Raw genomic sequence first — 25,511 nt, 5'->3', positions numbered from 1 at the left:
TAATGAGGACACCAGTCATGTTGGAACAGGGTCCACCTAACGCCAGTATGCCCTTAACTTAGCTAATTCCATCTGCAAGGACCATATTTCCAAATAAGGTCACGTTGTGAGGTGGGGCCAGGGAAGGGTGGGGGGCGGGGGTAGGATTTCAACACATCCTTTCTGGGAGGACACGATTAACCCATAATGTCTCCCCAGGACCCTGTGCTCTTTTTCTCTCCTAATCAAACCCAGGTTCCCCCCAAAGCACATTAACTGACACAACTATGACACCCAGAATTCCAGGCTGAGACTAGGGAGACCCCGCCCACACGGCAATGGTCTGTCCCAGCAAGTCATTACTGGGCACAGCAACAGGCACTTGGGTAACTCAGAGACTGTGCTCTTGAAGAGCTTCTAGCTAGGGGGCATCTGGACCAAGGGACAGCCTTTAAAAGATGGGGATATCAGAAGGCCACGTATGGCAGTTCAGTTCAGTTCAGTACAGTTGCTCAGTCGTGTCCGACTCTTCGTGACCCTATGAATTGCAGCATGCCAGGCCTCCCTGTCCCTCACCAACTCCCAGAGTCCACCCAAACCCATGTCCATTGAGTCCGTGGTGCCATCCAACTATCTCATCCTCTGTCATCCCCTTCTCCTCCTGCCTTCAATCTTTCCCAGCATCAGGGTCTTTTCAAGTGAGTCAGCGCTTCACATCAGGTGGCCAAAGTATTGGAGTTTCAGCTTCAGCATCAGTCCTTCCAATGAATAGTCAGGACTGATTTCCTTTAGGATGGACTGGTTGGATCTCCTTGCAGTCCAAGGGACTCACAAGAGTCTTCTCCAACACCACAGTTCAAAAGCATCAATTCTTTCGTGCTCAGCTTTCTTTATAGTCCAACTCTCACATCCATACATGACCACTGGAAAAACCATAGCCTTACTAGACGGAACTTTGTTGACAAAGTAATGTCTCTGCTTTTGAATATGCTCTCTAGGTTGGTCATAACTTTCCTTCCAAGGAGTAAGCGTCTTTTACTTTCATGGCTGCAATCACCATCTGCAGTGATTTTGGAGCCCAGAAAAATAAAGTCTGACACTGTTTCCACTGTTTCCCATCTATTTGCCGTGAAGTGATGGGACTGGATGCCACGATCTTTGTTTTCTGAATGTTGAACTTTAAGCCAACTTTTTCACTCTTCTCTTTCACTTTCATTAAGAGGCTCTTTAGTTCCTCTTCATTTTCTGCCATAAGGGTAGTGTCATCTGCATATCTGAGGTTATTGATATTTCTCCCGGCAATCTTGATTCCAGCTTGTGTTTCTTCCAGTCCAGCATTTCTCATGATGTACTCTGCATAGAAGTTAAATAAGCAGGGTGATAATATACAGGCTTGACCTACTCCTTTTCCTATTTGGAACCAGTCTATTGTTCCATATCCAGTTCTAACTGTTGCTTCCTGACCTGTATACAGGTTTCTCAAGAGGCAGGTCAGGTGGTCTGGTATTCCCATCTCTTTCAGAATTTTCCAGAGTTTATTGTGATCCACACAGTCAAAGGCTTTGGCATAGTCGATAAAGCAGAAATAGATGTTTTTCTGGAACTCTCTTGCTTTTTCCATGATCCAGCGGATGTTGGCAATTTGATCTCTGGTTCCTCTGCTTTTTCTAAAACCAGCTTGAACATCAGGAAGTTCACGGTTCACGTATTGCTGAAGCCTTGCTTTGAGAATTTTAAGCATTTCTTTACTAGCATGTGCTGCTGCTGCTGCTAAGTCGCTTCAGTCGTGTCCAACTCTGTGCAACCCTATGGAATGCAGCCCACCAGGCTCCTCTGTCCATGGGATTTTCCAGGCAAGAGTACTGGAGTGGGGTGCCATTGTCTTCTCCATACTAGCAGATGAGATGAGTGCCATTGTGCAGTAGTTTGAGCATTCTTTGGCATTGCCTTTCTTTGGGAATGTATGGCAGTGGCCCTTCTCAGATCATTAGCTTGCTAGTTATCTGCTTTCCTGGCTATTATCCCCATTAGAATGGGAAGGTTAACCCTTTAAAAAATATATATTTCTTTGGCTGTGCCGGGTCTTAGTTGCAGCATGAGGACTCTTAGTCATGGCATGTGGGATCTAGTTCCCTGGCCAGGGATTGAACCTGGGCCCCCTGCATTGGGAGTGCAGAGTCTTAGCCACTGGACCACCAGGGAAGTCCCAGGTTGACTCTTAAAAAATATATATATCTTAGCTCTTATTATAAAGCCAAACATATAAAAGGCACTTAAGTTGAATAAATGTTTCAAATATTGTTAAATGTTTATTCTGCTAAATCCTCTTTCTGCCCCGTTGTGAGCTGTTACCTGCCTATGTCATAGAATGAGCGAGGAAGTATATTACTAAAGGAGCAGATATTAGTTTTCCCAGCTTGGAACCAAAGAAGCGGATGTAGAGCTTGAGGGCCGGCTCTGGGTGATCAGTTACCACATTCAGCACTTTCACAAGTGCATTAAATAAGACAAAGTGGCGAACGCTGAGAAGGAGCATGCTGGAACAATGGCAGAGGGTCTGTTCTTCCTCTCAGGCACCAAGTGACTGTGGGTCTCCAGAGATGTAGATGGCAGGCTTCCCAGATGGAGCTAGTGGTAAAGAACCTGCCTGCCAGTGAAGGTAGACGTGAGAGGCGTGGGCTCGATCCTGGGTTGGGAAGATCCCCTGGAGGAGGGCAACCCACTCCAGTATTCTTGCCTGCAGAATCCCATGGACAGAGGGGCCTGGCGGGCTGCAGTCTGTGTGGTCGCACAGGGTTGGACATGACAGAAGCAACTTAGCGTGCACTTGGGATGCATGGAGGGAGGTAGATGTGGCCCAAGTGGGGCTCAAGTGGCCTTGGAAGGAGGTCAGCTGGTAGGATGACTTTAGCTTGGCCCATGAGAGACAGGCTGGACCAGACCCCAGGTGAGGTCAGGACTGAATGAGTTTCCTCCCCACCCACCCCTGACCCACCAAGTTGAGTGTGAATCACTCTCAGGGACCCCCTTACACATTGCAAAATAGGTATGCTAGGAAAATGGCCAAAGGTTTGGAAATGGGCAAAAGAGATTATTAGTATCCTTCCAATAAAATGCCGGTCTGTTGTCCCCCAGATCGTTCAGGAGTACCAGATCCTATAAGGGTGTGTGCACCTCTGATTGCTTTTGATTGGACTAGTATTTAGTTATGTACAGATAGAAGTAAGCGTGTAGAAAATGGATAGGCACGCAAACATTCTCTGTCTTGAGCCATGCCAATGAATCCTGTTCATAGTAATGCAAAAGAATATTATCCAGTGGAGAATATAAATCCCTGCAAGTCTAAATCTCGTTTGACCTGGTTTTAACCTCTTATTCATTCTCTCATTGATTAATAAGTTAAATAAAATCATTAACAAGCAAGAAGTGTATGTCTATCTGAGAGTCATGTTTTACCTTCCAGGATTTTATACTTTAACAGGTAAAGAAGTAAATAGAAGTGAAGTGGGGGACAGCGAGGATGCCTGGAGTCTCAAGGTTCAACACAGAGGTACGTAACTATGGAGAAAATCAAGGCAGGGTTGGGGACGGATGAGGAAGTAATCTGCTGCTGAAAGATGGCCGCCCTCCAGCACACCTGCCTGAAGGCTATGCCAAGGAATATTGCTACCTCCCCTCTCTCCCCTTCCTATTAGCCGGTATGTTAGTTTTTTTTGTAGGGCTGCTGTAACAGAGTATCATAAACTGGGTGGTTTACAAAACATAGATTAATTCCCTACAGTTTTGAGGCCATAAGCCCATGCTCAAGGTATTGGCAGATTTGATCTCTCGAGAGTCCCCGCTTCTTGGCTTGTAAATGACCATCTTCCTCCTGTGTGTATCTGTGTTATCATCTCTTCATACGACACCAGTTATATTGGATTAGGGCCCACCCTAATGACCTCATTGAACTTGACTACCTCTTTAAAACACCTGTATCCAAATACAGTTGGACTCTGAGGCACTGGGCGTTAGGGCTTCAACATATGAATTTGTGGGGCGGGAGAGGGGACAGGCACACAAGCCAGCCCTAAACACACCACTCTCACACGCCCTGTAAGTTTGTAGCTTGCTGATTTGATGAAATTCGGTTTATGGGATAGGTGCTCACCATGCATTGATATAGCCTGGAATCTGCTTAGTGGACACGAAACCCCTCACACCAGACCCAAGCTGCAGAAATCCCTGGGAGGAAACCAGTAACTCATTGACTCAAATGCATCCTAGGGCAGGGTTTTCTGGCCGCTTCCTGAGAAGAACGTCATTCTCCCTGAGCAGGTGGGGGCGGGGGGGAGGTGGTGGCGCCACAGGGGATGCTGCCACTGAAGGTGGCAATGGGACTGGGAAGAGAGCTGGTTGTGGACTTTGTGATTTGGGGTAAATTGTTTAACTTGCCTGGGCTTCGGTTTCCTCCTCTGTGAGAGGGAGGGGCTCTTTCGGCCCTTTCTGCTCAAACCTGGGCCAGGAACCAGGAGCATCGCACCTCCTGGAGCTGATGGGAAGGGCAGACTCTCCGGAACCCACCCCAGGCCAGGTGTGTCTGAATCTGCATCTTATGATTTCCAGGTGACTGACAGGCACGGGGAAGTTTTGGAGGCACTGATTTAAGACTCGCTGGGCCTGGTGGTCACAGACGGAGATCACGGAGCCCATTATCATGAAACATGAAGCCCATCATTTCTCCCTTCCCTCATTGCCCCTCCTCAGAGAGCAGGTTGGAGGAAAGATGCTCATCCCTGCTTCTAAGCTGCTGTGAATACACGTCCTGTCACCCCACTGAGAGCAGAAAATAGGGATTCAAATGCAAATCCCTCACCCTACCCCCACCTTGCTAATAATCGTTGGCTAAGAGATCCTGGAATGTGAAGTCAAGTGGGCCTTAGAAAGCATCACTACGAACAAAGCTAGTGGAGGTGATGGAATTCCAGTTGAGCTCTTTCAAATCCTGAAAGATGATGCTGTGAAAGTGCTGCACTCAATATGCCAGCACATTTGGAAAACTCAGCAGTGGCCACAGGACTGGAAAAGGTCAGTTTTCATTTCAATCCCAAAGAAAGGCAATGCCAAAGAATGCTCAAACTACCACAAATTGCACTCATCTCACACAGTAGTAAAGTAATGCTCAAAATTCTCCAAGCCAGGCTTCAGCAATATGTGAACCATGAACTTCCTGATGTTCAAGCTGGTTTTAGAAAAGGCAGAGGAACCAGAGATCAAATTGCCAACATCCACTGTATCATGGAAAAAGCAAGAGAGTTCCAGAAAAACATCTATTTCTGCTTTATTGACTATGCCAAAGCCTTTGATTGTCTGGATCACAATAAACTCTGGAAAATTCTGAAAGAGATGGGAATACCAGACCACCTGACCTGCCTCTTGAGAAATCTGTATGCAGGTCAGGAAGCAACAGTTAGAACTGGGCATGGAACAACAGACTGGTTTCAAATAGGAAAAGGAGTTCGTCAAGGCTGTATATTGTCACCCTGCTTATTTAACTTCTATGCAGAGTACATCATGAGAAACGATGGACTGGAAGAAACAAGCTGGTATCGAGATTGCTGGGAGAAATATTAATAACCTCAGATATGCAGATGACACCACCCTTATGGCAGAAAGTGAAGAGGAACTACAAAGCCTCTTGATGAAAGTGAAAGTGGAGAGTGAAAAAGTTGGCTTAAAGCTCAACATTCAGAAAACTAAGATTGTGGCATCCGGTCCCATCACTTCATGGGAAATAGATGGGGAAACAGTGGAAACAGTGTCAGACTTTATTTTTCTGAGATTAAAAGACGCTTACTCCTTGGAAGGAAAGTTATGACCAACCTATATAGCATATTCAAAAGCAGAGACATTACTTTGCCAACAAAAGTCCGTCTAGTCAAGGCTGTGGTTTTTCCTGTGGTCATGTATGGATGTGAGAGTTGGACTGTGAAGAAGGCTGAGCGCCAAAGAATTGATGCTTTTGAACTGTGGTGTTGGAGAAGACTCTTGAGAGTCCCTTGGACTGCAAGGAGATCCAACCAGTCCATTCTGAAGATCAGCCCTGGGATTTCTTTGGAAGGAATGATGCTAAAGCTGAAACTCCGGTACTTTGGCCACCTCATGTGAAGAGTTGACTCATTGGAAAAGACTCTGATGCTGGGAGGGATTGGGGGCAGAAGGAGAAGGGGACGACAGAGGATGAGATGGCTGGATGGCATCACTGACTCGATGGACGTGAGTCTGAGTGAACTCCGGGAGTTGGTGATGGACAGGGAGGCCTGGCATGCTGCGATTCATGGGGTTGCAAAGAGTCATACACGACTGAGTGACTGATATGAACTGAACTGAAGAGATCCAGGGGATGAGCAAAGACCCAACAGAATTACTGGGTTAATTTCAGAACTTCCCCCCATCTCCACCCAATCAGACAATCCAATCAGAAAATGGGCAACGGACATGAACAGACATTTTGCCAAAGATGTCAAGTAAGCCCATGAAAAGATACCCAGTATCAGTAGCCATAAGGAAAATACCGATTAAAACCACAATGTCAGTACATACCTATCAGAACACAAAAAACAGTGACGTCACCAAGGGCTGGTGAGAATGTGGAGAAGTGCATCTTTCCCATGTTCCCAGCGGGAATGTAAAATGGTACCCAGACACTCTGTGCGTGTTTGGCAGCTTCTTATAAAACTAATCATGGAACTACCATTTGACCTTGTGATTTCATTCTTGGGCATTTATCCCAGAGAAATGAAAACTCGTGTTCTTGCAGAAAAAATCTGTATAAAAATGTTCAGAGAGGCTTTATTCATATTTGCTCCAAACTGGGAACGATCCCAATGTCCTTCAATGTGGGAGACAAACTCTGAACATCCATACTCTGGAATGTTGTCATCGATAAAAGATAGTGAACTGATGCACAGTACAGCTGGGATGAGTCTCCAAAGACTGATAGTGAGTGGAGAAAGCCAGGCCTAACGATCACATACTGCTTGAGTCCATTTAAATGATATTCTTGAAGTGGTAAAATTCTAGAGACGGAGAGTGAATTAATGGTGGGAGGAGGCTAAGGGAGGTGGGGGTAGCTATGAAAGGGCAACCCGAGGGATCCTCGTAATAGAGATGTTCTGTATCTTCACAAATCAGTGTCAATGTCCTGATTTTGATATTGTGCGATGGCTTTGCAAGATGTCATTACTAGGGGACCTGGGCAAAAGGTAATCTGGGGCCATCTGTGTTGTTTCTTAAAATTGCATATAGATTGACAATTCTCTCAAAAGAAGAGACAGAGAAAAAAAGGAAAAAAAAAAAAAAAGAACATATTCTTGTCAATAAAAAGAAAAAGCGAGCGAGCTGTGTCCCGGTCCTCCCTAGAGAAACGTGCTGGATTCTTTGCCAGTTGAGGAATTCTGGTGCTTCTGCTGGATGTGAAGAGGGAAGGGAGGTCAGAGAAGGTAGAAAGGAGATGTTTTATGTATTCCCTGCTGCTGCTGCTGCTACTAAGTCGCTTCAGTCGTGTCCGACTCTGTGCGACCCCATGGACGGCAGGCCATCAGGATCCCCTGTCCCTGGGATTCTCCAGGCAAGAACACTGGAGTGGGTTGCCATTTCCTTCTCCAATGCATGAAAGTGAAAAGTGAAAGTGAAGTTGCTCAGTCGTGTCTGACTCCTAGCGACCCCATGGACTGCAGCCCACCAGGCTCCTCTGCCCGTGGGATTTTCCAGGCAAGAGTACTGGAGTGGGGTGCCATTGCCTTCTCCGATGTATTCCCTAGAAAGGCCTATGTTTCTATGTGAAGTAGACAACTGCTTGGAAGTAACTGGTCGCCAAAGCCCAGCCAAACCTCAGAACCTGCCAGAAATCCTAAGAAACTAGAGAGTAGGTCTCCTGTGCCTTCGTGGGCACTGTGTGTCAAAAGCCCTGTCTGCCAGCAGGATGGACCCTGGGGGACCCCGATCTGCAGCTTCCGGCTGTGGGAAAAGTCTGTCTGGGGTGTCACCCCAGTCACACTCCATCAGGAGGCTCAGCCTGGCTCAGCCATTCTTGAATCAAGGCCCTGCATGCATGTGTGCGTGCTCAATCAAGTCTAACTCTTAACAACTCCACGGACTGTAGCCCACCAGGTTCCTCTGTCCATGGGATTTTCCAGACAAGAATACTGGAGCGGGTAGCCACATCCTAGTCCATCAAGGTCCTGAGCAGGTTCTAGGACCTGGCTTTGACTGAAAAGTGAAAATGTTAGTCGCTTAGTCGTGTCTCTTTGTGGACCCATGGGCTGTAGCCAGCCAGGCTCCTCTGTCCATGGGATTCTCCAGGCAAGAATGCTGGAGTGGGGTGCCATTTTCTTCTCCAGGGGAATCTTCCCGACCCGGGGATGGAACCCAGCCAGGTCTTCCACATTGCAGGCAGATTCTTTACCGTCTGAGCCACCAGGGGAGCCTGGCCTTTGACTGAGGAGCTCATTGAATCCCATTTGAAGACGAGGGAGTTTGTAGCATAGCTCCTGTCTCCGAGGGCTGCTGGTTGCCTGGTTTCAGGGTTCCAGAACTTCCCTCCCCCTACATCCCTCGGCATCCTGCCCACCTAAGGCTTGCCCCTCCAAGTGTTTACGGGGTGCTCACAGACAGGTGGAACTTTGGCTTCCTGCCCTGCCCGATGTAGACAAGGACACCTTGAGCTGCCCTGCAGCTTACAGAGCAAGTGGCAGGAGGGTGGGAGTCAGACCAGAAACTGAAATCAAGTCACTGTCTTTCCTTTAACTCCCCACCTTTTGACTCAAGAACAGTTGCCGTTCAACTGTCACCTCCTACCCTGTATTTTGTTCATGTTTTCTGTTCACGAGAAAGCCAGTGGATCCGGGCTTCTCAACCAGCAGTCAACACACACTTCTTGGTCAGCCGCCAGTGGTTTCCACCTGCGTCCCATGCCTTGACTGGAGGGGACTGGGGCTTGCTTCCACCACCCAGTCAGCAATGTAAACCCTCTGCCTGCGCCACCAGTCAGCTGCTTCTTGCCAGAAGCCTCTCCCTCTCCCAACAATGCTCACATGCTCCAGCAATTCCTCTCCTTCCTGTATGGTCACACTAGGATTTTAAGAAAATGAATAACGTACTAGTCTTCATAATGCACATATAGAATATCTAAATGCTGCAGAAAATCGGATAAAATTAGGATAAACATCGCAATGCCAAACCACTGGGTTTGTAACTAGAACACTGAGATCAGAGGTAACTGTGGTTTAATATACAATGACATCCGTATCCAACTCCCTTTTAGCCTTTTGTCACCTGCTGGGAGAACTTCACATACGTTGACTCACACTTGTTCAGTCACGAAGTTGTGTCCGACTCTTCGTGACCCCATGGACTGCAGTATGCCAGGTGTCTCTGTGCCTCACCATCTCCCGGAGTTCACCGAAGTTCATGTCCATTGATTCAGTGATGCCATCCAACCATCTCATCCTCTGCCGCTCTCTTGAAGAGTAAATATTTGAATCTAAGTGTCGGTCAGGTGGGATCGAAATAAGAGTTTATAGATTTTTCAGGGTTCTGAAAGTAGGCTACATCTTCCAGTGAGAGAGGGCAGCTCACAGGCACTCAGGTGCGAGGTCTCTCCTCGCTTTCCTTGGAGCCCATTTCCCCACCAGCACTTGGGTTTCGGTTGGCAGGGGTCTCATCCTGGGACTACCCTGGTGGCCAGGGCACACACAGCAGGATGTGCCTGGGGGACCGCCCGAGCCCGGAGCCTGAGCCCCGAGTGCCTGAGGCTCCGGTGCGCCTGGGCTCGCAGCCACAGCCAAGCTGACAGTGAGAGGGAACAAGAGGGGTCCCTTCACACCCGGAGGGGCTGCTCGGGAGCGTGAAGTCGGCCACCTCAGGGGAGCGACGACGAGGGTGCGGGGAAGGAACGGCTCCCCATTTGTTCACCCTGATCCTTGGACTTCTTGCCCCGAGGAATCAAAGCTCACTTCACCGTTACCCATCCGGTTCAAAATGCCACTGCTCTGACAGAGATGTGAAAAAAACAAAGTTCACACCTGAGGCAGAAAGTAAACACATCATGGCTTCTTCTGAAATTAAGCTTTCACAAGACTGGGTTGGGAGGGCACCCAGCTCCTGAGGCAAACAGTGTGTGTGTGTGTGTGTGTGTGTCTGTGTGCACGCACGCGTGAGCATCAACACAGACTGCCAAGCGCACATTTTAGCCAGGCACCAGGCTGTTCTTAAGTTGCTTTTCCAAAATCAGTAACAAGGGGCCACATGAGCTGAGGTCTTTTTTTCTGAGTCCTTTAAACATTGATAAAATCGTCTTGTTTCAGAAGTCATTTCCTCTTAGGTACAGATTCTGTGTCCAGGATGGGAGTTTTCCCCAAGGTACCCATGTGCTTCGGGGACCCACTCTGGTGCACTCCTGCCTGACACCACCTCAGCTCTTTATGGAAACACCCTTTGTGAGCTGGGGTCTTTTTAGATCTCTCGTCGTCTTGTAGTCTCTGGGCAGTGAAGCTGCGGCAACTACCTCGCTATGGAGTGAGAGAATTTTCTCAAGTTTCTCTCAAATTTCTTTTCCCAAACAGGTCCTAAGAGGTGGTTTATACCACCTTACAAATCTATTAAATATCAATGAGGTGACTTTGTAACATTAATGCTTTGTACTATCAAACATACTCTGGCCAATAAAAATACAATCTCCACAGCTGCTTTCTTAAAACTCTCACAACCAATTCTGAAACAGAATACTCAATACTGTCAGTTAAATAGGAAATCAAAAATGAGGTTTCAAGTCGGTACATTAAGAACAAAGTTTCAAGTAAGTAGACTTACTTCTCTCTATATTCTCTTATACATTTTGAATTGTTAACCAGGGGTGTGGATTACCTACTCCAAAGAAAAATTTGAATAAGTCAAAATTAAATATTCAGAATCTAAATTGAAACTGTGAACACAGACTATCCCTGTTGAAGTGCTTTTTTCTTAAATCTTCAAAATAAAAGCCCTCCCTCCGGCATCCCCCACCACACTTCCTTCCGTAGCTGCATGTAATGCCTTCAAGGAGCAGAGTAAGCTTGTGTGGGAGTTAAACACACACTCATCACCCCCACCCCACCAGATTTGACTGAAGTGTGGCAAGGAGGGCCATCTGTTTTATTTGAATGAGAAATAACCCAGCATTCTGATTTCAATTAGCCTCTTTGTAGCTTTATGTTTGAGCTGGTTCCATGGGTAACAGTTCAAACTAAGTGTAGAGAGAAGCTGGCCAAGTTCTGCCAGTGCTGATTTGTTTTTAACAACTGTCAATGAACAGAGAGCAAGTGTACAAGACAATGTGGCTGGATGCACATTAAAATGCAAAATTTCACAAGATCAGAACAGCACATTCTGGCATCTGAGAGCTAAACAAAACACTGAAATGGTGTCTATCATTGTATCAATTTAAATATTTAAAATCAATATCACTTATTTAAATTCCTAGTTTTGATTAACAAACATGTGCCTTATTCTTCAGTTGCTCAGTGTATCGACTCTGCAATCCCACGGACTGCAGCACACCAGGCTTCCCTGTCCTTCACTATCTCCCAGAGTTTGCTCAAACTCATGTCCATTGAGTTGACGATGCCATCCAACCATCTCATCCTGTCGCTTCCAAATACACATCTACTACATGCAAAGTCCTGTTACACTTGAGGCCTGAACCAAAGAAGGAGCAGCGGTTCTTGCCCTTGAAAGGCCTGTGATCTACTTGAAAGGATAAGCCTGCAAAGTTATACAATAATCTTGAGTAATATTAAGACAGTAAGAGAACTGTCAGACAGCAGTATTGAACAAAGTAGCGGGAGTTCTGAGGATGGAAAAGGAATACTTCCGTCAAAGGCTTTACGTTGGAAGGGATCTGCTCATTAATGGCAGGACAGGGCTGAAACAATGCCATCTCACACCTGGGTCCCTTCCGCATCACCTCTGCTCCCCTTTTCACCCAAGCATGCACACACACACACACACTCAAAAGCCCAATGAGGCATCACTGCATTGGTGACAGTTCAAAGCCTCGCCTGTGGCTGCACGGAAGCCACTGCCTCCCAAGGGTGTGTTTGTCAAAAGACACCAGATTCCTGAGGCCCCATCCCACACAGGTTGACGGCCCAGTTCTTTGACAGCTTCATGTAATGGATCTCAAGGAAGTCATATGAACCAGTGGGGGCAGGGGAAGAGTCGTTTCTGATGGCAGCTGGTTTGCACAATCACACTTATTGAGTCGCATTTTCCCATGGCACTCAGGGGTCCAATCCTTACTATCTGTTTCCTTGAAGTCCTGAAAGAAGAGTCTACGACCTTGGTTCTGCAGCTTCATCAGTTTCTCAACATGTCCCTCCTCAAGGGGTTGGCCAGTTCTCCAAAGCCACATCGTCCAGAGCAGAGGGGTCACGGTGGAGACAGCCAGCAAGAGGGGACCCTGTGGCTGGGTCCCGGCTCAGCGGCAGTTCGTGGGACAGATGCTGAGCACCCAGCTCCTTCCACCCCAGCTCTGCTGACAGGTCACTGTCCACAAGGCAGCTGACCCAGCCCCACCCGCTCAGCTTCCTGCTGTCCAGGAGACAGTCCCAGGCAACACACTGCAACACAGTGATTTCCTAATTTCAGGAAATTCAAATTAAGACAAATGTAATCATAATGAAGAAGAGCTGCTAGTCATTGTTAATGCATAATCATAAAAACTGATTAAAAAAATAAGAAATACTGTATTTTGAAAAACAGGTTAAAAAAATATGAAATCTTTAACAGCAATGCAGTAGGCTCATATTAACTACTATACTTACATAATTCATGTGGCCAGATATGCATGACTAAAATTTCTGCTAACTGCCTAATAGTGACAAGTTTAGTTTTGTTACAAAGCCTGGGAAATTGGAATTTCATTTAGCTCAAAGCTCAGAAAGTACATTAGCAAAAATCAGTAGAATCTGATAAAACAGTATAAATCACTTAAAAACACCACTGGCAAATACAGAATCCCCATGAATATACAACAGGTAATGATGCAATGAAGATGTTTTTACAATATTTATTAAGATAACAAATTTATAAATTGAAAGACTCAGAGGCACATAGTTTTTAAAAGGCCAATACCATGGAATAATGAAGTCAACACAGAAAAGAAGATATGAAGAGTTACAACCAATACAAGATTTTTTTAAAAGCAGCATCCCTACCCCCCGCCCCAATACACATCATAGGAATCATCCTTCAAAATTACCATGATAAAAAGTTACTTCCTTCAAAGAAAAATAATTCTTTCCACCTACCGAGCCTAGAAAATCCTATTTACAATGAACTGTCCTGTATTTCATCAGTATTGTTTAATATGGCCTCTTCTATTCTGCCATTAGAAGTACTGAAAATTTTATAGCTATTATATTTACAAATGCACATAATATTTAAATTTGCTCTTCATTGAGAACAACTGAATATATACTTAATCAAATCACGATACAAATGTTTTAGTGCTGATAACACATTCTGTGGGGACGGGTATATGGGGAGAGGTGTATTTAGAATCATGTTGTTTCTTAAGGATTACTAGGCCAATAAGTCTGGTAAAACTCAAGGTAGTCACAAAAACAGGTGTTTGTTGATGAAGAATTTAATTTATTTCTGTTTTAACTGGACACACTGGGCTTCTTCAGTCAACCTTCACCACACTGTATATTTTGGTAACAAACCAAAAGCATGCAAAGAAGCCAATTGTTCCTATAAAAGAAAAAACAAAAGTCAACCTCCTTTCAAAGGCAGCTTCATGATTTACATAAAAGTACAGACTTAAAATGACTGGTTCCTTAAAAAAGCCATAAAACTATAAACCAAAACTATAAGCCATTACCAGGAATACACCAAAGACCCATAAACTTTTCTGAAAAATACTGCACTAATTCAAATCAAATTTCTTACAGAAATTGATTAAAAAAACTTTTTATGCTATAGGATTATCTAAAGTTTTCTATAATATATTCTTTTCCTTATTACACAGAAAAGGCTAAAATTGGAAGAGGAAAAGGATGCCAATCTTACTTTTCTATTTAAAAATACTTTCTTATCACAAAATGGAAAATGCTATTAATTCAACATATGATATGAACAGCTTAAAAATCAGAATATCAGATTCACAGAATTAAAAGGGAATATTTTCTAAGTACAGTTATTGGGAATGATCAGTTTTCAAAGATTATTATAACAAAATAACTCAAAAAGACTTTACAAAGTGTTAAAGTGATATGATAAAGAATAATAATAAAGACACACTCCGTCTGAGATGAGAGGTGGCACAGAACTGGAGGACAGAGCAGCTCTGTCCTGAGATGCGTGAATCATCTTTAGATGAGTCACCTGGAATCTCCACCCCATTTCTTTATCTCATTAAAGAGAGATAATTTTATCTGCCCTACCAGCCTCCACAGACTGTTAACAGAGTAAATGAGGAGATTCATGAAAAAATACAGGCCTTGATTTTTAGGTATTTTTATCACTTCAGAGTCTAAAAATTTTGAAGTATTTTTATCACTTTAGATTCTAAAAAATTTGAATGCCAGACAGTTGACAAAAATGAGGCTTTAAGGATTATGTAACTGTTTAGGGCCTGTGGATGATAACAAAGGCCAGGATTCAGATTTACTTCTGATTTCAAGTGTAGTATCCTTTTAAACTGTACCATACTTACAGGTACTAAACGTAAATTCAGAGACTGTTTTGCAAGAGAATATGGATGGCATCACCAACTCGATGGACGTGCGTTTGAGTGAACTCCGGGAGTTGGTGATGGACAGGGAGGCCTGGTGTGCTGCAATTCATGGGGTCGCAAGGAGTCGGACACGACTGAGCGACTGAAGTGAACTGATGTACTAAATTATGAAACTGCCTACCACATTAGAATTGATGCATAGCATTTTTTCCAAGATTATCCCCTAAGAAATATTCAATAGGTAGGGCTATAGAAGAATATAGAAGGGGATACACATGCCCCTTGTGGAAGTTTTATATTTAAAGTTCCAATTGTTTTCACCATTGTTTTAAGATTTTATAAGTCAAGAGACTATAGTTGGGACATTACCACAGAAGTTATGAATGTTATTATACCCATTCTTACATCATATATGTAACCAAGTACCTGCTCTGCACATGCCATGCACTCTGTGTTTTTTCGAGGACACACATATATACCTTCTGGATATTCAAAGGGTCATTATTAAGGCTTGAGAAGAGATTGGGGTTAATTCCAGAAAAGTAAAGGTGAAAACATACTGAAACAATCTTATGTGAAACAAGAACTTCAAGGTAACAGAAGGCATTTTAAGATGAGAAAATACATTTTATCATCATACTAGCAACTCTAAGAAAGTTAAGTTTACTTTGTTCTTCAAGTACTTCTAGTATTTTATTTTGTTCTTAATACTAAATGGGTATAGTGTACATACTAAAAGTGGCATCTTTCCTAATGTGGCAGAATAATAATGTTTTGTAAAATAGATTGACTTAAAAAAATGGTGTCAGTGCAGAGTCCTAAAATAAATGTGGATGTTTCCTTCCCACAAACTGATATACACTAAAAGTCACTGGCTTCACTGGTTGATTTAAATTTGATGCGGCTCCAGAATTTAGACTAGAAAAGTTGTTTTATTCAAAATAAGTAAAAAATATGACGCTTTAAAAATCAAGAACAATAAAGTTGAGGTGATAGTTGAATTATCATGATAACATGTGCCTGGAAAAACAAGACATTCACCCAGACCATGATTTTTTGTGTATAACAAGGAATAAATTGTATATGTATTTACAGACATGGATACAGATGCCCCCAAACAGTAATCCTCGTTTCATAGGCTATGACTGTTTTACAGATCATTTATGGAGACTTATGGCTGTGGATCTAAATCTATTACACAGAGACCAAGATATGTATCCCCACAACACACACACCCCTACCCGACTGTGTCTGACCAATGAATGACCTGATGTACAGAATTGATCTAGGTGCCTGAATCTTGTTATATATACTGATATAGCAACAGGGGCACTTCAAAACTCTACCTAATTCTCTTAAATGCTAACATATGAGTAGAAAGTAGAAAAGCTAATTTCTTAACAAGTTTTTTTCTTTTTTGGCTCCTGTACTTCCTCACATAGCATGCAACACAATCTTAAGATAAAATTTCAGATGTACACTTTTTGTGACAAAGAAATGGTCCCTCAATTTGTTGTTGTTTAATCATTCTACAATTGCTAAGCACCCAAGCATTGAGATACAGAGAACTTTCCTAGGTGGACAGAGAAAATGTACATATATAAATACCAATGTAAAGCACACTTTATCCCATTAGGTAAATGGATTTTGAAGTGGAGATATAAACCTGCAGTTTAAAACTTCTAGAATAAGGGATGTCCTATGCTCATCTTTTCTTGGTGTCATTTATTCTCAATCTCATCTCAAATTTTTAACCCCCAATTTCTACTTACTTCTAAATTAGGTAGCTAGAGCTTTTTACTCTATTTCTGAAATGAGCGAAAGCAAGACTGCCCCACTAAGAGATGGAGGGGAGCCCTGAGGTGTTCTGGCCAAGGCACCCCTGACTCCCAGCACAACAACGCTCCTGGTTAGTCTTCTTCCGCTGGGCCCTGTCTTCTCGCCTCTGCTTCGCTGGTACTCACCTCACCCTCACAGGGGGCGGACCAAACCATGCTTAGCTGCACTGAGAACTAAATATAGGAGCACTAAGTAGTAGAAGTCTTCATGGGTTTTATAAAAGCAAAATAATTATAAATAATTTGCCTTAAAACGTATTAACTAAAAAGAAACCATTCTAATTCTTACCTGTAAAAAGAAAGAAGATCAAAACCATTATCATGGTATACCCGAAGTACAGGATGGTACTTGCAGTCCCCGTGATTTGCAGTTTTGAGAAGAAGTAGTGTATTGCATAGATTAAGAAATACACCGCAGTAAAGCCGCTGGTGAGGAATGAGCGCCACTGCCAATGATAATCCTGGGCAGAAGAGGAAAATCCAAGATCAAGAATTAGTTTCCAATTAATAGGTAACGCAGCTGAAGAAAGTTAATAAAGAGAACACAGCTAAATGGAATAGCCCCCCAAACCTAACTTTTACTATTGACTGCAGTCTCTTCATACTGAAATTTGCCAATTTTGCTAAAGGTGTTCAGAAACACGTTCTATCTTTGATGCTCTGCTGCCAACTCACTTCAGTCGTGTCCGACTCTGCGCGACCCCATAGACGGCAGCCCAATAGGCTCCCCCGTTCCTGGGATTCTCCAGGCAAGAACACTGGAGTGGGTTGCCATTTCCTTCTCCAGTGAAAAGTGAAACTGAAGTCACTCAGTCATGTCCGACTTGTAGCGACTCCATGGACTGCAGCACACCAGGCTCCTTTGTCCATGGGATTTTCCAGGCAAGAGTACTGGAGTGGGGTGCCATTGCCTTCTCCGCATTATATGTGAACTTAACCTCAATTTTCTAAAAAAGCATATCAAATTTAATAGTTAAGATTTTATCTCCTGTATAGAAAACAACTATAAAACAATGATTTAACACAATCTAAATCTTTTAATTAAGTCACCCAAGGACGTCATCATTTTGTCTTGCTGCCAACTATATAACTCACTGCAACGAAATCTCCTAAATGTTTTAATAAATTTTTCCACGTAAAATGTTTGCTTTCACTAAATTTTCAGTCTATCTGTATCACAATAAGAATAGTAATTTTAAAGTCTAACAGTTTTTTAAAAATTCAGCATAATGTGCTATTCTTAGGAAATTAACATTTTAAAAGTTAAGTTCTAAATAAATTGTAAATATACTGCACTGGAAACTATCTTAACTCAGGCTTAAAGATGGCTGCAATTGATTTAGGAATATAGGTCAATTTCTACCTACAACTGCAAATGTGCAGTTATACTTGCTCACTGAAGAAAAAAATACTGACACACACAAAAAGACTGCAATCTTTTGATAATTCAGGTTTGGGAGGCTATTTTGTGACATTAGAAATTGACATGGGAAAAAAAAGTCGATAAAGAAAATTATTTCACAACTTGCCCCACAATAACACATATTTACTTCAATTAATAGTATTCAAGGTTACCTTATGCCAAAATTATAAATGCTGTTAGCAATTAACATAAGCGAATATTGCTAATACATACCTCTGCACACAGGTGGAAATAGCAAAGAAGTATAGTTGCTTCAGAACAGGTAATAACCAAAATGATAAACACCAGGAACAGGAAGCCAAACATGTAATACATCTGGTGTGACCTACAATCAAACAAGTCAAGATGAACCAATCAACAGTTTCTTTTTGACACGGTAAATGACACACTCCTTTCATTTTTTTTTTAACTGGAAACGTTTGCTTTTTCTCCCATCTAATCGACGACAAATTCTCACTGGTTTAGACGTGATGTATGTAGCAGAGGCAGGGCAGGGCAGGAAGGATACAACAATGCACTAAACTGTCTTCCTGTTCAGGTAGGACTTGCAACTCTTATTTATTCAAATATGATTAGTCTGTCTACTGGTAAGTCAAAAATGTGACACTTCCTCCCTTCCCCCCCAAAATTAATGTAAAGACAGAGCCAAAGTAAGAAAAGGTTATACTGGGTACAGATTGTTTCTTATCATATATGATAGCATCGGCTGAATTTGGAAAACACTTTCATTCCAATCCCAAAGAAAGGCAATGCCAAAGAATGCTCAAACTACCGCACAATTGCACTCATCTCACACACTAGTAAAGTAATGCTCAAAATTCTCCAAGCCAGGCTTCAGCAATACGTGAACTGTGAACTTCCTGATGTTCAAGCTGGTTTTAGAAAAGGCAGAGGAACCAGAGATCAAATTGCCAACATCCGCTGGATCATGGAAAAAGCAAGAGAGTTCCAGAAAAACATCTATTTCTACTTTATTGACTATGCCAAAGCCTTTGACTGTGTGGATCACAATAAACTGTGGAAAATTCTGAAAGAGATGGGAATACCAGACCACCTGACCTGCCTCTTGAGAAACCTGTATGCAGGTCAGAAAGCAACAGTTAGAACTGGGCATGGAACAACAGACTGGTTCCAAATAGGAAAAGGAGTATGTCAAGGCTGTATATTGTCACCCTGCTTATTTAACTTCTATGCAGAGTACATCATGAGACACGCTGGGCTGGAAGAAACACAAGCTGGAATCAAGATTGCCAGGAGAAATATCAATAACCTTAGATATGCAGATGACACCACCCTTATGACAGAAAGTGAAGAGGAACTAAAAAGCCACTTGATGAAAGTGAAAGCAGAGAGTGAAAAAGTTGGCTTAAAGCTCAACATTCAGAAAACGTAGATCATCCGTCCCATCACTTCATGGGAAATAGATGGGGAAACAATGGAAACAGTGTCAGACTTTATTTTTGGGGGCTCCAAAATCACTGCAGATGGTGACTGCAGCCACGAAATTAAAAGACACACGCTCCTTGGAAGGAAAGTTATGTCCAACCTAGATAGCATATTCACACTTGATCTTAGTCAAAAGGCCGAGAAGCGATAGATAGCATATTCAAAGGCAGAGACATTACTTTGCCAACAAAGGTCCGTCTAGTCAAGGCTATGGTTTTTCCTGTGGTCATGTATGGATGTGAGAGTTGGACTGTGAAGAAGGCTGAGCGCCGAAGAATTGATGCTTTTGAACTGTGGTGTTGGAGAAGACTCTTGAGAGTCCCTTGGACTGCAAGGAGATCCAACCAGTCCATTCTGAAGGAGATCAGCCCTGGGATTTCTTTGGAGGGAATGATGCTAAAGCTGAAACACCAGTACTTTGGCCACCTCATGCGAAGAGCTGACTCATTGGAAAAGACTCTGATGCTGGGAGGGACTGAGGGCAGGAGGAGAAGGGGACGCCAGAGGATGAGATGGCTGGATGGCATCACTGACTCGATGGACATGAGTCTGAGTGAACTCCGGGAGTTTGTGATGGACAGGGAGGCCTGGCGTGCTGCGATTCATGGGGTCGCAAAGAGTCGGACACGACTGAGCGACTGAACTAACTGAACTAACTATAACAAACAGGAAGGAAAGACAGGCTCTAATAACTAAAAAAGTTCAAATTTAGTTCTGACAATGCTACCTGGAACCCTGATATTTTCTGTAGCATTTGTCAATGTGATCAAATAAAGATCACAACATACTGTAGTGTATGAGTGGCTCAAAATTACCACGGTGCATTTTCCTACTCAAACAAGAAACCAGAAAATGAAGTGATCTTGAGATAAGAAACGACTTTGAAGGTTGTCTAGCTCAACAATGCTTGCTTGAATCCCCTCCCATCAAGAGCTCAAAGACACTCCTCTGAAGCAGTACAGATTACTTATTAAAACACAGGACTGGAGAGACAGGTGAATTTTCTGTCACACAGTGGCCGGGTGACACAGGCAAATTACTTAACCTCCAAAATCTCATTTTCACCTCTGTAAAATGGGATAGTATCCACCTTATAGAGGTGTAATAATTAAGTAATAAATAATAATTAATAAATATTTATAATAATAATAATAATAAATATCACAATTCTTCTAACACTGAAAAGATAAAACAACTTTTTATCTCTTAAGATTTCTGATTATTGGATAACAGTTTACATTTAAAGGTATAAACAGTAAGCCCTATAAACAAAAAGAGAAAGCTAGTAGTACATACAATGGGAACGAGAATAAGAGGACTTAGTGCTCAGCTTACCAAATACTATTCAGGATGAAGAAAAGCTGTATAAAGATGCACCCAAAGGGCAAAATCCCTCCCATGATAATACCAGGTAATGGCTTTGTGTAGAAAGACTGTTCAGGAATCTGACGTGGAATCTGATTGGTTCGAACTGGGTGTTCAATGGCCTTCAGTAAAAAAAAAAAAAAAGAGAGAGAGAAAGGGTTAATAATTATATATCTATTTAAGAAATTCTTCTCTGCACTAGATTATTTGTCAGCTTTTTCTCAGCTTCCATGCTGACACTAATGGCAATAAAAGTCGACCTAGGTCATCAGAGCGAAACTTGTATTTAGAAGCCCCACACCAGACACCATCAGGTACAACAGTCTGTCTGTCTATTGGAACAAGCCACCATGGTTTCCAGCAGGGATCCAATGACTAACGGCTTTAAACAAAATAAGAAATACACAGGAGGAAACAATATAGGACTCAGAAAATAACAGTTAATACAAGGGTAGAGTTAAGCTTCTCCTTTTAGTTATATATTTACTGTAAGAAATGGTTCTGAAACTGTTGTCAATGTGTTTTCTGGAGATGGACAATGTCATTTCTATTAAAATTGCTCAATTTTTGCTAAGACTTAAGAACACAAGGAAGATAATGAATGGTTATATGAAGCTTTATGATCATAAATTACTGGTGATGTTCTCAATTATTCTCTAACACACTACATGGCAGTATAAAAACAACTGGAGCCTCAAGCACCTAGACACAGTAACATGAGGGGAGGGAGGGGAGTACACATGTAGAAATTCACTTCCTTGCAAAAAACTTCAAAACCTACTTCTATAGTTTTTGTGATGATACAGCTAAAGTTAAAACCTGATATTCTCACTGAGATTATACTTCTGTGAACTTGATTATTTCATATGTCAGCGTATGTGTAATAGAGGGAGAGAATCACTATACCATTCTTCAAATTTTATATTTTTAGAATTTTAAGTACTTATTTCATCTATGTAATTTAAAAATTTCAAATCATGTCAGTTTACTATTTATACTATACAGATTTCAAGTCATAAACAAAATGTCAAAGAACTGAGAAATCTTTTAGTAGCCTGGCATGGTAGGTACAGTGGAAACTCTGAAGTCTCTTAAAAGTAGCTAAGTTTCTTCCAGGGTATTCCAGATCCCCTCACAAAGTGTACTGAACTACGTTAACTTCTTTTAACCTTGTGGAGACATTTTCAGAGAAAAGCCAAGATAGTGGAGTTAGAAAAGGACCCAAGAATGAATTCTCAGCTTCCTCTGAGCCTGTGGGTAGAAAGCGGGCAGCAGAGGTGGAGGCAGACAGGCTGGAACGGGGGACTGAGCCGTGACTGCAACCCTTCCTAAAACCAAATGCCAGCAGGTAAGCACATAAAGTTTATTCCAAAACTACATATGAAAAACACTGCTATCCTTACAGTATGGTCACTTTTTTTTTACAGCTTTGCTTCCTAACCCGTACTCAGTTTTACCTAGTTAAGTTATATAAGATTAGAAACATTTATTGCTAAGAAAAAAAGATACATGTACTTTTTAAGCTAAAAAAAGGGAACAATTTATTTTTAATGTAATAAATTTGTATTTTTCATTAGTTTAAATTAGCATTCATTTCCTGTAATCTATTTTAGTTTCCATTTACATTTACTTATCAAACTTTGAAATCTTAACTTTACATCCATAACCTCTAACCACATTCTTCTGAGTACTATTTTAAGAATGACTGCAGTCAAACTCGGAGAAGGCAATGGCACGCCACTCCAGTACTCTTGCCTGGAAAACCCCATGGACGGAGGAGCCTGGTAGCTGTAGTCCATGGGGTTGCTGAGGGTCGGACACGACTGAGCGACTTCCCTTTCACTTTTCACTTTCATGCATTGGAGAAGGAAATGGCAACCCACTCCAGTGTTCTTGCCTGGAGAATCCCAGGGACGGGGAAGCCTGTTGGGCTGCCGTCTATGGGGTCGCACAGAGTCGGACACGACTGAAGTGACTTAGCAGCAGCAGCAGTAGTCAAACTAAGAAGTCATCAATTTTCTATGAAATTCAAATCCCACAGGACTAGTTTCTATCTTCTAAACACTTGCATCTTTATGGTGGCATATGCTAATTTCCACGGCTGAGATTCATTCAAATAAGTTAACATCTATAAACTTACATTCTTCTTAAAACCAAAGTATGCACCAATAAATGTCAGAGGCACAGATATACAGAACCAAAGAGCCAATATGGCAACCAAGGTCCCGAAAGGAATAGCTGCTGAAGATCCTTCTCCCCACAGAATCAGGTTCATTATGAAGAAGTCAGCAAACACAATCCTGAAAGACACAACAGGCGTCTGGGTAACATTTGAGGCAGAAGCAAAATGATACAGTGGCAATCATATGCAGCGAGTATCACAATTTCTGTGCTATACACAGTAAAGTGGAATTGCTGGGTCATTAGGGTATGTGAATTTAAAACTTCAGCAGATGCTGATGTTTGGTAGAAACCAACGTTATCCTTCAATTAAAAATAAATTAAAAAATAAAAAAACTTTAGTAGAAAACTGAACTGCTCTTCAAATTGGTTTTGCTTGACTTAAACTCCTATCAGCACCTTATGAAATCTACCCCTTAAAACCTATTTTCACCATGCTTGGGACTGCCAGACTAAGAAACAGACTTTTAAGAAAAGGAATAAAAAACTCTCCTGTCTAAAGGCAATTTTTTCCAGGTAAGACAGGTAGTAGTCATTCTGCAAATGTTCACTGAATGTTCACTTTTTAAAAATTAAATTCATTTTCTTGGATACACCCAGAAAAGATTAGACATACAGGACAGAAATTCTGGGAACTAAAATATGATTATGTTAAGCAAGTTATTATTGAAAACTCCACTTACCCAGGACAAAGAAATGATGTTAATAAAACATTTGTTTTCCACTTCTCACCTCCAAAGGCTGCAGGAGAAAACAGAAGTGGCATTAACACAAAGACGTACTTTCAAAGCAAACCAAATGTCCATACCTCAGTTCTGGCACTGGACAAATGAACACACAGCACTGGTGCCCATTCCTAGAAAAATGCCATGAGCAAAGGTCCTAATACCCCCCCATCAAATGATCCAAACCCAGAGACACACATCCCAGGACTGCCTGGATTAAGTCCCACTCTAAAGACTTTTATTTCAGCATAAAATAAATCTAGTATCAAAAAAAAGTCATCCAAACAAGTTTTATTCTCTTCTACTTTTTTTAACTTCAAAACAAAACAAACCCTTAAGTTCTAACCCAGTTTCAATCACTGGGACTGGATGAAGAAAGAGTACCCTGGAAACACTCATTTACCTTGAGGTCAATTTCAGAATCTGTTATAAAACTAGGAACCCTCAGGCCTGACAGGCAGCACTCCTGAATGCCCACAGGAGGTCTGAATCTCCAGGGTGCCTTCAGCAGGGCAGCTTCTCCAGGCCGTGGGGGTGGGAGGTGGGGGGGGTCAGCGTGTAGGATCAGGTGCCTAAGAACAGAAGGGGTGCTGCCACCTGATAGAATAATTTACTTACCAACTGTTTACTCTTCTTTACTTCTAATTCCCCCCCACTTTAAAAACGTAAAGTATCTGGAGTAAAATAAATGAAAGTACTCCTCCACTCCTAATTTAAAAGTTGGAGATAAAACTGGCTGAGATCACAATTTATAAGTTTAAGTACTTCTTGGTCTAAAAGAAAAAATAATATATATATATGATTTGAATTCACAGCATTACTGACAAGACTACTGTGAAATTATGAATTTGGGGGGTTTAATACAATTCCAATCAAAATTCAAATATTATTATTTGAAACATTAAAAATGAATCTATACAATGAAGCATTGTGTGACAGTGTGTCTCTGAATGTTCTGCCTGATGAATACGCTACTTAATCAGCAGCAAGGAGGTCTGAAGGACAGACAGGAGATGAAGGGGAGGTGTGTCCGTCGGGCAGGGAGTACGGACAGGAAGTCAAGTGGAGGGAACAGAGGGTAAGAAGGCCCCAGACAGGTGTGCGGGCGCAGAGCCTGACTGAGGAATGAAGGAAAGCGAGAGCACAGAAACTGAGAAAGGGGGAGCAGGCAGGGCCCCAACCATATCCTTTGTCTTAAAATACGTATGACCAGCCTAATCCTATGTCTGTGAGCAAAGAATGAAAGAAAAAAAGAAGTCTGACAAAACTCACAGCACGTAAACACACTCACTCACTCACTCACTCACACATGCACACAGGCCTTCACATACTCTACACATCCAGCAAAATCTAATACTTCTATTTGGGGTTGAGTCTAGCCAACCACACCTTAAGGCTACCTAAGTAACCCTATGTGTTTTAGCTGAAACCTCAGTCCTATCAGAAGACCTTGGGGAACCCTAGCCCTGTGTCATCATCTCCCTGGCATTTTCAATCACAGATTACCAATAGGATCGTCTCAACTGGACCAGAGGCTTCCTAAGCAGGGCAAACTTTGGCATTTGCTGACCCAGAAAAGCTACTTTGTAAGTCGTCTAATCCTATCTCCCTCTTATTCTGTGGCTCTGAATTCTTTTTTTCACTGAACTTTATTTTACTTCTGGAAAGCAAGAACACAAGAGAATGCAACTAAACCTTGCTGCAAGAGTAACTTACTTGGGGGCTCTTTAAACAGTGAGATCTGAATTTACTTTAGGTACAGTGTACCTTCATAAATATAAATCAATGCAAGGATG

General features: G+C 42.4%; 1 protein-coding gene and 1 non-coding gene across 2 annotated transcripts in view; both read right to left on the bottom strand.

The window, feature by feature from the left end:
- Window positions 1-2,108: 2,108 nt before the first annotated feature.
- TRNAG-CCC (transfer RNA glycine (anticodon CCC)) lies at window positions 2,109-2,181 on the bottom strand. Its single transcript has one exon. It is a non-coding gene; the product is annotated as a tRNA-Gly (tRNA).
- Window positions 2,182-13,052: 10,871 nt separating this feature from the next.
- The window catches only part of TM9SF2 (transmembrane 9 superfamily member 2), a 51,586-nt gene continuing 39,127 nt past the window's right edge, over window positions 13,053-25,511 (bottom strand). Inside the window, exons 12-17 of the mRNA XM_086330424.1 lie at window positions 23,674-23,731; window positions 22,950-23,109; window positions 20,780-20,931; window positions 18,212-18,323; window positions 16,865-17,036; window positions 13,053-13,752 (exon numbers count right to left, since the gene is read on the bottom strand). Coding sequence (XP_086186550.1) covers window positions 13,685-13,752; window positions 16,865-17,036; window positions 18,212-18,323; window positions 20,780-20,931; window positions 22,950-23,109; window positions 23,674-23,731 — 722 coding nt within the window. The 3' untranslated portion in view covers window positions 13,053-13,684. The remainder of the gene's footprint in view (window positions 13,753-16,864; window positions 17,037-18,211; window positions 18,324-20,779; window positions 20,932-22,949; window positions 23,110-23,673; window positions 23,732-25,511) is intronic.

Source organism: Bos grunniens, chromosome 12, assembly GCF_055505025.1.
Source record: "Bos grunniens cultivar Pamir isolate PY7600 chromosome 12, Bosgru_T2T1.0, whole genome shotgun sequence".
Taxonomy (NCBI): Eukaryota; Metazoa; Chordata; class Mammalia; order Artiodactyla; family Bovidae; genus Bos; species Bos grunniens.
Note: the sequence above shows the minus strand (reverse complement) of the source record. Positions and strands in the feature narration are given on the sequence as shown.